Below are 14,182 nucleotides of genomic sequence, written 5' to 3'. Positions count from 1 at the left end.
AGCAGTGCTGTGAGCTCGTGCTGCGTGCATCAGGCTTGGTGGCTCACTCAATATCGAGGCCCTCACACCCGGAAATTTGGCCCACGATTTTTTTTTAAATTGGGTCTGTTTACAAGAGCCCTGATAAAGTGAGGTGAACCCGTGTATCCGCGGCCATTTAAATCTTGCGTAGTACTCCAATACATCATATGATGTGATGCGCAATTTATAGCAAGTTACTCAACACATCATATGATGTATTGTGCAGTTTAAGAGTTAAAGAGCAGAACAGGTTTTATTGACCATATTTCTGGTGTGCAATCTTGTCATTATGCAATTACATTGTTAGATGCAGCTTTGTAATATAGTACTGATATTAGGGTTTCCAGCCAATCATAAGAAAGTGTCATTGAATACAGTATTATTTTCCAGTTTTATTAGTTTGCTTCTGTTTTATATTAAGTTGTCACATAAAAATATATGATATTGACATTTTAAATAAACGAAATTTTATATTATAATAAGGTATTTTCCAAGGAGATTCATAACAAAACTAATATTAAATATCTGTACAAACATGTAATAAATTATGAATATCAGTTTAAATGTCATGTAATGTTACAATTTAATTAGTTTAAACTGACAAGAGATATAATACAAAGGATGTACCTGTTTCTGTGTACAAATATGTACAATGAAACCAATTTTAGCCTTTCTAAACACAGTTTTAAATATGGTGACACAAAGTATACCATCCAACATTTAAATGACTATCAGTTAGTCTTGCATTATTATCCCAACAGCAATGTTCAATACACCTAGGTGTTGATTGAACCAAAATGGTTGCCATCTATCTGCAGCATAAAGTAAGTAAACATTTTATACAGATAAAAAATAGAGGTATCTCAGTATGCACAGAATAAAAACAGCATAAAAACATAAATCAAAGTTGAATAAAGTAAAATATTTAATAAATTAAAATAGAATTTAAAGGAGCTTTTTGAGAATGTAACTCATAGAGGAGCTGCACTCTACACATTTCAGTCATATATTATCGATTATTGCAAATATAGATTTTCTCCATATCCTCGATTGCATTTTTGGCAAATGTTGAGGTATAATGACTATATTCATACTTTCTGCAGTTGTTGGTTCCATGTTGGTGCCTTGAGGTTAGCACTGTTGTAGTTCTTGGTTTGGGTGTTTTGTTTCTTAATACGGTAACTGCAACAGTGTTTCTTAGACATTCATGTCATGAGTCTTCTATAGTTTAGGAATAATAGTCAGGGCAGGATATGTAACATCTTCAATTAAATATTTATTGTTAATATATTTTGCAAAGATATTAGTCTTTTCTGCATAATGTTAATTCTTCAAATTAATTATTGTTGTATCAACTACAACAGACTTCATAAAATGTAGTGACCTCTAAACATTTTGATATATTAATGTTTTGTTCAGTTTATATTTTTATTCTAATTATCTTTTTGCATGATTTGAAAATTCTGATTTTGATATAGAATAGAATCTAGATTTGACTTATTTATGTTTTTTTAACATAAAATACATATGTAATTATGCTGTATAACAAATACGGAGATAACATTATAATCTTCCCATTATAAACTTGGCTTGATCTGTGTTATGATTCTAAATCAATTAAGCCATATAAACAAGTATATTACTATTTTTTTTTTAAGAATGAATACCTGACATAAAAGTTGCAGGTCCATTAAGATACAGATTAATATTTTTAAATAGATCTTGAAAAGCTATTTATCGCAGTTACTTATTTTACATAGAAATTAATTACAGGCATTATGGAGGGAAGTACTTTGTTGTGGTCACTTTGGAGAAGCTACTACAAAACACAGTTAGGAGAACGACACGGAACTTGTGACACCAATACTGGACGATGATCAATACACGATCTTGATCAAGTACCTGGAATGAAAACAATTATTATGGTATGTTGATATACATAAGCAATGTAGACTATGTTATAGACAGTTGTGGAGTTGAGTATTTGTAATAGCCGGTTTACCCTCTTTTTAAACCCCCCACTTTCTTACCTTGTTAAATATAAAAATTTTAGAAATTTGTCTTTTACCTACAGTATTTTCCTTCTAAATACACAACTAATTTACACTTTAAATTATGTACATGTGGCCATAACCAAGAGGCTGTGGAATAAAAATTATCTTAAAATGTATTTCCAAATAAAAATAAAATGCACACTTACAAATTAACATTAATAATAGAAAACAGTTTGTCATCGTTGTTGTATGTAACAGTGGTTTAAATGTTCGTCATCGTTGGTATTGTGTGGGGTAGTTGTTTAAATGTTCGTCATCTTTGGTGTTGTGTGGGGTACTTGTTTAAATGTTTGTTATCGTTGGTGTTGTGTGGGGTAGTGGTTTCAGCCCATCCTCTGAATAGACAGTACGTTTTAATAATAAATGTAATGAGTACAATCCCGACTATTGGCATAGTACATAAATACACTTAATTGCCAGCAATGCACCAAAATATTGTGAATATTAGAGTTTACCTGAAAAGCTATATAGAAAACCACGACCTAACCTAATCTTTGGGAGTGTAGGAGGACAAGCATGTAAATAGCACTTACTGCTTTTTAATTACAATTAGTACTTAACCTATAGCTATATTGATATTACAATTTTATAAAACTAATAAAACAAAACTAAAGTCTTTCAATAAATTATAAAGTAACTCAGGATACCTTACCTTGAGGTTACCTTGAAGTGATTTCGGGGCTCAGTGACCCCGCGGCCCGGTCGTTGACCAGGCCTCCTCGTTGCTGGACTGGTCAACCAGGCTGTTGGACGCGCCTGCTCGCAGCCTGACATATGAGTCACAGCCTGATTGATCAAGTATTCTTTGGAGGTGTTTGTCAAGTTCTCTCTTGAACACTGTGAGGGGTTGACCAGTTATGCCTCGTATGTGAAGTGGAAACGTGTTGAACAGTCTCGGGCCTCTGATGTTGATAAGAGTTCTCTTTCAGAGTACCTATTGCACCTCTGCTCTTCAATGGGGGTATTCTGCACATCCTGGCATGCCTTCTGGTCTACTGATGTTATTTCTGTGTGCAGGTTTCGAACCAGACCCTCTACTATTTTCTATATGTAAATTATTATGCATCTCTCCTGCCTGCGCTCAAGAGAATACAGATTTAGGCTCTTTAGTCGGTCCCAAAAGTTTAGATGTTTTACCGAGTGGATTCTAGCAGTAAAGGATCTCTGCACACTCTCCAGGTCAGCAATTTCTCCAGCTTTGAAAGGGGCTGTCATTGTGCAACAGTATTCCACTCTAAAGAGCACTAGCGTCTTGAAAAGTATCATCATCGGTATAGCATCTCTAGTGTGAAAGGTTCTTGTTACCCAACCTGTCATTTTCTTGCAGTTGTGATGGCTACTTTATTGTGTTCTTTAAATGTAAGGTCTTCCAACATGAGTACACCCAAATCCTTTACATTGCCTTCTCGTTCTATGTTATGATTTGACTGCGTTTTTGTATGTCTTTTCCATTTTTATACTTTCATTTTTTTCGTAATGCATGAGCTGAAACTTATCCTTGTTAAACACCATATTATTTTCTGTAGCCCATAGAAAGACCTGATTTACATCTGATTGGAGGTTTGCCGTGTCCTTTATGTTGTCAATTCTCATCAAAATCCTAGTGTCATCTGCAAAGGATGATACAGTACTATAGGTTGTATCCTTGTCTGTGTCCAATATGAGGATGAGAAAAAGTACTGGAGCAAGCACAGTACCCTGGGGAACTGAGCTCTTCAATGTTGATGGACCGGATTTGATTTTGTTGACTATTAAACATTGGGTTCTGTTATTCAGGAAATTGTAGATCCATCTGCCTATTTTTCCAGTAATTCTTTTTGAACGCATTCTATGTGCAATAACACCATGGTGACATTTATTGAAGGCTTTTGCAAAATCTGTATAAATTACATAAGCGTTTTGTTTATCTTCCATGACAGGCAGCATGGCAGAGGCACAACCGGTGAGTGTCACCCTGAGACAAGGGGACAGAGCAACCGTCAAACTCGCAGGACATGAGAGGGACTCCGGAGACACACCTATAGGACCATGGAGCCCCCCGTGGGGTTTCCCAGGGCTCTTAGCCGTTAGTACATGCTAAGGAAAGCCCAGGCAGGGTACCGCGAACCGGCGCCCAAATCTACCAACAAACTGCTAAAGCTGAACCCCCGGGACGTGTCCACTCACGGGGGCCAAGCGGGGAGTACCACCAACAGAAGAAATCGAAAGAAAATCACCTAGAACAGGAACGGGGGACCATAAGGCAGACCCCCCAACCAGGCAAAAACAAAAACAAAAGAAAAACCCCGCAAGAGTACAACGTACGCAGGCGGAACAGAGCCGGCCGCTGTTATTGGTGAAAACTAGCTGTGCAGTACCCCGTGCCCCTACCAGTGACGAAAACTACCACCTACCCAGAGACAAACCAGGGAAACAAAACCCCAGCCGACTCCAAGGGCGGCTCAGAACCGAGCAGTAAAGGACACAGCGGACGAAAAACCCAAGGTGACTTGTGGAAGGTGGCCCCAAGCCCCAAGGGCAGTACTTACAGGGCACCTAGGGAAGATAGCCCTAGGCACATGAAGCCCGAGTACTGTGGAATCTTACTCCTGGCTCACACCCCACCAGTAGAGACAGTCTACACCACAAGGCACAGAACTGAAACAAAAACCGAAGCCAGAGGCACTCGACCAGCCAGTAATTCCATCAGCCAAGAACTACCAGTTGGATCGCCGGCATGGAGGATCTGGGGCTCCCCCTTCCCCCTCCCAGGGAGTGAGGCGGTTGCGCAGACGGTGGCGTGGCGACGTGATGATGTCATGCTAGTTTGATAGTTTTGTTTGGGGAGTTCTGTCCATTCGTTCGGCTTTCGGTAGCAATATTTTTACCAGAATAGGGATTTGCTTTGGGGCGCCTACCTTTCTGGGTGCCTATCCCGGTCGATGGCAGACATAGAATGCTCCCAACCACAAGGGGGGTTTCTATAGGCCATTGCTCCTCATGCCTCTCTGAGGGGGCCAGGTTCTGGCTCGTGGTCCCCGGTTGGCAAGAACTCCTAGCACTTTGACTGATGCCAGAAAGTTATACATATCCATTCAGCCTGGATAGCTCCGGGGAGCCAACGGGGCTCCCCCCAGAAACACATAATTAAACATGTGAAGATTTCTCATTGTCATGGACAGGAAGCCCTGACTTATCGATGTCTTTCTAAGGCAATGATTGACTGTTCCCAAGGATGCAATTCAAAACAGTTCCCCAGGATGCAATTCAAAACAATTCAATTTAAAGTACCCATTACTTATTCACTGCAATATAAATGGAAGCATCAGGTGTAAGAAAACATGCCTAAACGTTTTGCCCTGCCAGGGACTCAAACCCACTGCACTAAAAGTTGCTAGTAACTTGGAAAAGTCAAGGGTAAATGTAAGGCAATATAAGCAGCATGAGTAAGGACCTATTTTCCATCTGAAAAAGTGAGTAATGAAGATTACAGAGGGCTCTAAATGCTAGTTTAACTGCCTGGTTACCCTCCCCTCCTCCTTCCTCCACCATGGGGGCAGAATCATATGCCTCAATGTTCCCAGAACTAAAGTGGATGGCACCAGAACACATTAGGCAGGACCACCAGGACTCCAAAATAATTCAACAGATGAACAGTTTCTAAAGTCCACACAAGAAGTGAGGCGTGTAATGCACATGAATCTAACATTAAACTTGAAACAATACACATGCAAATAGAAGCTGCCCATACAGATGGACATCAGATGAAGGACTGGCTATTGCCGACATGGAAGCCAGCAGTTTCCAGTTAAGAACACAAGAACATAAGAACAAAGGTAACTGCAGAAGGCCTATTGGCCCATACGAGGCAGCTCCTATTTATAACCACCCAATCCCACTCATATACATGTCCAACCCACACTTGAAACAATCGAGGAACCCTACCTTCACTACGTTTCACGGTAATTGGTTCCACAAATCATCAACCCTGTTACCGAACCAGTATTTACCCAAGTCTTTCCTAAATCTAAACTTGTTCAATTTATACCCATTGTTTCGCGTTCTGTCTTGTATTGATACTTTTAATACTCCATTAATATCCCCTTTGCTATGTCCATTCATCCACTTGTAAACCTCTATCATGTCACTCCTAACTCTTCGCCTTTCCAGTGAATGCAATTTAAGCTTTGTTAATCTTTCTTCATATGAAAGATTTTTGATTTGGGGAATTAACTTTGTCATCCTACGCTGGACACGTTCAAGTGAATTTATATCCATTCTACAGTACGGCGACCAAAACTGAACTGCATAATCTAAATGGGGCCTAACCAGAGCAAGATATGGCTGAAGAACCACAGCAGGTGTCTTGTTACTAACGCTTCGATTAATAAATCCCAGTGTACTATTTGCCTTATTACAAACATTCATGCATTGATCCTTTGGTTTTAAATTCTTACTAATCATAACTCCCAGATCCCTTTTGCAATTCAACTTCGCAATTTCAACACCATCCAGCTCGTATCTTGTAACTCTATCATCATTACCTAGCCTCAAAACTTTACATTTATCAGCATTAAACTGCATCTGACAATCTTTTGACCATTTCAAAACCCTATTTAGATCAACTTGAAGTGATAGAGAGTCTTCTTCTGTCTTAATTTCGCTACCGATTTTTGTATCATCGGCAAATTTGCAAATGTGGTTACTCAAACCTGAATCTAAATCATTTATATATATTATAAACAACAGAGGTCCCAGGACAGAGCCCTGAGGTACTCCACCAACAACACCATCCCACTCTGACCCAACCCCACCCATACCAACTCTCTGCCTCCCCCGGAACAGCCATGCCCCAATCCAACCCAATACAGCACCCCCAATACCATGAGCCCCTATCCCCCCAATCAGTCTCTCATGCGGCACTGCACCAAAGGCTCTGCCAAAGTCAAGGCACACAACATCACAATCCCCACCACCACCAACCGCCCCAACCATGCTGGAACAAAAAGACAGCAAACCCGTCAAACATGAACGACCATTTGTAAAACCATGCTGCGACTCACCCATCAATTTATGTTTTTCAAGATGAAGATGAACTGCACCTGCAACTATTGATTCAAGCAACCCTCCCACAACAGACGCCAAGCCAACTGGCCGACAGCCCGACACAAGTGATCCATCTCCCCTCCCAAAAACTGGCACCACACCAGCCACCCTCCATGACTCCGGCACTCCGCCTAACTCCATCGATTTACCAAACATGGTAGACAGTGGCTCGGAAAGCTCCTCCCTACACTCCCCAAGCACCCCAGCAAACACCCCATCTGGCCCAGGGGACCTGCTTAGTCCCAGTCCCACCACCTGCTTAACTACATCCTCAAAGGCAACTTCCAAATCAGCCAGCTCGTCCCCGTCCCCACCCATACAGACTTGCTCGGCTGAAGGTACATTGTTAAATTCCTCCTTAGTAAATACAGATACAAAATATTTATAAAAAATACCACTCATCTCCTCGTCACCATCCGCCACTTGACCTGTCTCGGCTTCCAATGGACCCATCCCCTCCCCAGTCTCAGTTCAATATAACTAAAAAAATCCTCCAGGACCTGTCCTCGCCTGCCCCGCTACGCAAACTCCATAGTTTCCCTTTGCTCTCCCCATCTCCCCTTGAACACCCCAACCAGCTGTAGGAACTCACGTTTCAAACCAACTTCCCCACTCCCAATCACCCGTACCACGCTCTCCCTCCACCCACAAGGTTCCTCAAATCCCCTGTTATCCACGTTGGGTCACTAACATTCGATCTATTCAATTTGCATGGCACACTACATTCCTGTGCTCTGCTTAGAATATTCTCAAACAAGCCATATCTCGAATCCACATCAAAATCCCCCCCCTACGTCACCCATCGCCGGGCTCACGTCCCGCTCCAAGACTGGCCCACCCCCTCATGCCCAAGACTTTCCAATCCACCTGCCCCAAAAAACTTCCTAGGCTATTGAAATCAGCTCCTCCAGTTGTGCTGCCACCTGGTAGTGGCCAGCTATAACTAGGATGGGTTCAAAATAACTATTTGGATTGATTGTGAAATCAGACAATTGCAAATTTGTCTGACTCCACAAAAACAAGTTGTCTGTTTGCTACTCCATTTCTTTCTTCTCTGAAATTTGCAGTTGTCTGTTTTGCTTTGCTTACTTTCTGGATATTTCCTTGGTGAGGATGATCAATTCCCTGTGCCTCTGAAGGCATCAGGTTCTGGTCTCTTGGTAGGCTATTTAATTATGGTCTTTTTGGGGTCATGTGACTCAGATATGGAACTACCTCAGTGTGACTATGTTCCAGAAGTCACCATTGAGCCCCTCCAGAAAAACATCTTTTACGTTGGTATCATGCCAACATTTATATGAAAATAATTACAAAACAATAAAAGTGAACACTCTTGGAAAAAAACCAGCATTGAATGTAATGAAACGCTATTTTCTGGGTGAGCCCCGGAGGCTACCCGGAGCTTACCGGGCTGATATGTATGTATTAGACAGTGGCACCAGTCGTTTGGAGTTCTTGCTTACCAGGGACCATGAGCCAGAACCTGGCCCGCTCAGAAAAGCATGAGGAGCAATGGCCTATGGAAACCCCCATGTATTTGGAAGCATTCCATGTCTGCCGTCGACCGAGGTCTAGCACCCAGGTGCTAACAAAACAAACCCTCACCAGATAAAAATTGCTACCTAAAACTGAACAGTGAGGCAGAACTCCCAAACTAAAACAAGAAAACGTCACTAACGCCATCACGCCGATCATCCGTGCAGCCCACCCCCCATCCCTTGAGAGGGAGAGGGGGAGCCCGGGACCCCCCGCTACAGCATTCAGTTCCGAGGCTGAGCATAAAAAACAACGCCAAAAAATGCCGACCAGAGGGAGGGAGAGTGCCAGGGAGCTTACGCGGTTCACCCAGAAAATGGAATTTCATTACATTCAATGCTGGTTTTCTGCGAGGAGCCCATACTGCTCCCTGGAGCAGTATGGGCTCCAGCAGTATGGGCAGTATGGGCTGGTGCTTATCCAGTTCTCTCTTGAACACTGTGAGGGGTCTGCCAGGCCACTCCCTGGCCACAGAGTCCGTGGCGTGCAGGTAACAGCGAAGAGCCGCAACCGGACACAAGACATGATGCACCCCCTGCCTGATCAACCAAGCATCAATGATCCAAGGACTCCTCAGGAAAGCCGCCATCTTGTTCTTTGTCAGAAAAGAAGGAGACGGTTGCAAACGTACAAACCTACCACCGGGATTGAAAGAGCAGAAACCTCTACGTCGGAGGAGAGCATGAAGCTCCCCAACCTGACCCCCAGAAGTCAATGCCAACAGGAAAAATGCCTTGGAAAAACAATCCTGAACCGAAGGGGCCACCACAAACCAAGGCGCAGAAAGAAGAGAGAGCAACCGGTCCAAGGACCAGGACAGCAGAGGTAGTGCAGGTGAAACAAAGCACAAGAAAACTTCCAGAACAGCGCAGAAGTGACATCCACCCTGAATGCAAGCAAGAGCAGCTTTGCCAACGCTGCATGATATGAGGCGACAGTATAGGTATCAAAAGACGGTTCTAAAAAAGCCAAGAAAAGACAAACCAACCCAATCCGAAACAGAAGACAACCTACGAAGAGAAAATAGTGGAAAGAACGCCAGGAAACTTCATACTGTTGCAGAGATGAAGCCCTCAGCTGGGACACCATCAACGAAGCCACCTGATCACCATATAAGTGATGATCCAGGCGTCCACCACGACTGCTTCACAGTCGGGGAAGGGCGCCACATACATTGGGAGATGTCGGAACTACGCCAACATGAAGAGGTCCACCTACAGGGCCGCGTGAGAAAGACCAGACGTGAAGAGTAAAGGAGAAGATCAAACCAGCCACATATTGTACTGGTGCTATCTGCTCAAAGAGGCGAAGTCAAAGGAAACCTCACGGGTTTGGACACCGAGCAAGCAGCGCCTGAAACCAAGGCTGGGCCACCAAGGAGTCAACAGGACTACTCTCCCCTGGTTGATACCTGGTTGATGGGGTTCTGGGAGTTCTTCTACTCCCCAAGCCTGGCCTGAGGCCAGGCTTGACTTGTGAGAGTTTGGTCCACTGGGCTGTTGCTTGGAGTGGCCCGTAGGCCCACATACCCACCACAGCCCGGTTGGTCCGGCACTCCTTGGAGGAATAAATCTAGTTTCCTCTTGAAAATGTCCACAGTTGTTCCGGCAATATTTCTTATGCTTGCTGGGAGGGTGTTGAACAACCGTGGACCTCTGATGTTTATACAGTGTTCTATGATTGTGCCTATGGCACCCCTGCTCTTCACTGGTTTCCTGGTAAGTCTCCAACCAAGCCAGAACACGAAGCAACAGTAGGACCGGAGGCCACATACATTAGGAGATGTCGGGACCATGCCGACGCGAAGAGGTCCACCTATAGGCACTTGTACATCTGGAAAAGTCAATTAAAAGAGTCGGCATTGACCGTCCATTCCGTGGAGAGGGAAATGAATCGAGATAGGCCATCCGCCAGGACTTTGGACACCCCCCAGACATGAATTACACGGAGAGCCAAACCCCGAGAATCCAGCAGACGAGTCACTCAAAGAGACCAGCCCCAAAGAGCCAAGGATCACAACGAACCTCCTTGGTTCAGGCAATGAACCACCGGGGTGCAGTCCAAATGGAGCCAGATCATCAATCCGCGAGCTACTCGAATCCTCCAAAGCTACAGCCACACCGCCGCAAACTCCTGCACCGTGCTGTGAGCCTGACGAAACGGCGGACCCTACCGACCCTGGGTGGCCTGGTGAGCACTGGTCACAAAACCCAGCCAAGAGGTGACGCATCTGTGAACACATTGAGTGAGGGCTCGAATAGGCATCACCACACTGAACCCAGAAAAACCTGAAGAGGAAGCTGGCGACAACCATCGAGTGACCTGGGAGCCCCCAGAAACAGCCGAAAGTGGGACCACAGCCTCAATAACGACTCCAGAGGGGAGTCGTTACTGAGGTGTTACGTAATGACAAGGAAGAGGTCCGAGAGTCCCACACAAACCCAGCCAAGTGCGAACCTGAGAGGGAACCAGATGGGACTTCCTCCAGTTCACCAAAAACCCGAACCCGGCAAGCTGGGAAAGAACCAACACCCTGGCGAACAGACATGTGGAACAGCTGGGAGCCCACACCAGTGGGCTCCCAGCCCACTGGTTTGGGCTGGGAGATCTTACAGCAGTTGTCGAGGTAGGCCAGAACCTGAACTCCTAGCAGACACAAGTGGCTCATCACAACCCAGGTAAGCCGTGTGAAAGCGCAAGGTGTCAGATTCAAGCCGAATGGAAGGCAACGAAAGCGGTAAGCTTGTCACCCCACAACAAAACCAAATCAGTCCCTGAACCCCAGATGAATCAGGACATGCCAATATGTGTCCCAGAGGTCCAGAGACACCATCCAAGCATCCGGCTCCAAGAGAAGCTGGACCTGGGACAGAGTAGTCATCCGAAAAGAGGGGCCAAAGATCCAGGGGTTCAGACAGGACAAGTCCTGAATGAACCTTAGATCCGCACAGTCCCATTTCAGGTCTGGAAACAGGCTGGAAATCCACCAGAGAGATGTGGTTGTTTCGACCACGCCCAAGTGCACCCACTCCAAGATGACCCGACAAAGCACAGGGGATGAGGCCTGCCTCGCCAGCCCCGAACCCCCGAAGAAGGAGCCACCCAACGCCACCACAGGCCAAAAGAGACGACCCGAAATGGCCATGAATCGTGAGACCAGGCGTGAGCAAACAGCCTTTTCCCCATCCCCCCATCAACTGGGAGACCTACGAAACCAGCCAGCAGAGTGACCAATGCGCCAACCAGATGCCGCTGGCTCTGAAACTGGCACCACTGGCCTACCACGATTAAAGGAATCCTGAACCCTGGCATGACCCATCCAGGATGGCCCACCACAGCAACCCTGGAGAACCAACAAGTCCAACATGGGATTACAACTAGACGAAGCTGCCTACAGAAACTGTGTGACAGCAGACTCTGCAAACAGCAATGTACCAAAGAGTGCCGAAACCTAAGAGCAAGTGCCCAAGCTGATTCCAAGAAGAGAGCAAGCACAGTCTGCAGACAATCGGCACAATGGCGTTAGTGATGTTTGCTTGTTTTAGTTTGAGAGTTCTGCCTCTCAGTTAAGTTTTAGGTAGCAATTTTTACCATATGGGGTTTGTTTTGTTACATCTACCTTTCTGGGTGCTAGATCCTGATCAATGGCAGACATGGAATGCTTTCAAATACATGTGGGTTTCCATAGGCTATTGCTCCTCATGCCTCTCTGAAGGGGCCAGGTTCTGGCTCGTGGTTCCCAGTAGGCAAGAATTCCAATAGACTGATGCCATGGTCTAATACACACTTATCACCCTGGTAAGCTCTGGGGAGCCGTATGGGCTCCCCACAGAAAAAAAAAAATGATGTACAGCCAGAAGACTGGTGGATGAGTAAATGAAAATGTTTACTTTGAGAATACTTAGATGACTACAATAGAAAGGCTGCTAATAAATACATACCAACAGACAGAATGTTAGCTGAGCCAGGAAGCACTGGTTGTGAGGGTGACATGTTAGGCCTCTTTACAGCCTAGTGGCTATGGATGAAGCTTCTGACAACAGTAAATGGGATCATCTGCTTTCCATTCTTGGCCTGAGTAGAGACCTTATAGGCGATGGTGACGATGCTTGTAGACTGAGCTCAAGCACTGCTCTGTGCATCATGGCACCCTTTATAGTGTACCTAGTTTGCCAACCTCAGGAAGGTGCAAACAGGCATGGATAAAGCACTCTCTCAAAGCTTTGGAAGAGAGGATTTGATTTTGAGAGCTTAGATTACATTCAGCATTTGAGACCTAAACTACTTTCCTCACAGTATATAAGATCTGTTACCACAAGTACACTAACTAAACACCCTTTCACAGTATTTAATTAGGTTGTCACTTCTTGAGATCTGTATAGCTTCTCCACTGCCCCCATCAGTGCTTGTAACATTGTTTTGCAAGAAATTTAGTCATGATGGCCACCACGGCTTATTAAATAACTTCATCACATGTTACCACCGCCCCTTCAATGTCCAACATCCACAATAGTGACACATGGCAATAGTGACATCTCATCACACATTGTTATGGGCATATCAGTAAAGTTAGCAGATGCTGTCACTAATAGCATGCTACATCACATCCTCATTGAGATCCCTATTCACTAAAATGTTTTCTTGGGCTAGCAGTATGTAGTAGCAGGTTCTACTTGTTGTAAATTTGTCTGGTCAATGAGATAATCACATTTTAGTTAAATGTTCTTTCTGCCTGGAATCAGGATATTCATAGAATATGATTAATAAAGTCACTATACTTTTGTCAGTTAAGAATCTGCGCCATACTGTTTTCTCAAAACATTCTTACATTTTCAAGTCACAGAACCCAGGAAGTGTCAAGATAATATCTATTCTTGGAATATATATATTTATATATATATAAAGCTAATCATAATTCACACATCACTTTAGATTTAACTGTTAGCACTGTATGACTATGTACACAAATTTCTTCACTGCACATAAAGCTTGAGGTCGAGTATGTAATAATAATGCTATAATATAAGCATGTAACTTCATTCTACCTCCACACAAACTATAGCTATCAAAAAACTCATGTTTATGATTTAATAATTTACCCGCACTGTGAGTACTGAAGATATACTATGTATTTCTGTTGTGAATACATGTTGATTCTCAACATTACAAAGATTTCTTGAAATAGGTCATCTGCACACTTATCAGTTTGTAAATATCCTTCATTTTCTATATTACATGCCATCACAATCTCGCGAGCACCTACACTTGCGTATGATATCGACGTCTTTTGCGTATTTTGTTCCATCATTACAAATCATTGCTACCCGTTTCTTGTGGTATCGTTTAGGTTGGCAACAGTCTTTTCCACAGTTCCCATTACAGGTAAACTGCTTTATAGGATACCGTGAACGGCAGCCATAATCAAATACATATGCCTTTTCTCTTTCTCTCCGACAAGATGGAGCTGGAATAAGAAGATTTTTAGT

The 14,182-nt window shown here is 43.9% G+C and overlaps 1 protein-coding gene across 5 annotated transcripts in view; it reads right to left on the bottom strand.

Moving 5' to 3' along the window:
- Window positions 1–400: 400 nt before the first annotated feature.
- LOC123745526 (slit guidance ligand) overlaps window positions 401–14,182 on the bottom strand; it is a 918,311-nt gene continuing 904,529 nt past the window's right edge. For 4 of the 5 annotated variants that reach the window (XM_069321856.1, XM_069321858.1, XM_069321857.1 and 1 more), the window contains 2 exons: window positions 12,638–14,160; window positions 401–1,923 (listed from right to left, as the gene is read on the bottom strand). In XM_069321856.1, the coding sequence (XP_069177957.1) occupies window positions 13,928–14,160 (233 nt within the window). In that variant the 3' untranslated portion in view covers window positions 401–1,923; window positions 12,638–13,927. The remainder of the gene's footprint in view (window positions 1,924–12,637; window positions 14,161–14,182) is intronic. The other variant, XM_045726133.2, reaches the window with a different exon arrangement.

This window comes from Procambarus clarkii, chromosome 10 (assembly GCF_040958095.1).
Source record: "Procambarus clarkii isolate CNS0578487 chromosome 10, FALCON_Pclarkii_2.0, whole genome shotgun sequence".
Taxonomy (NCBI): Eukaryota; Metazoa; Arthropoda; class Malacostraca; order Decapoda; family Cambaridae; genus Procambarus; species Procambarus clarkii.
This window is presented reverse-complemented; position numbering and strand designations above follow the sequence as displayed.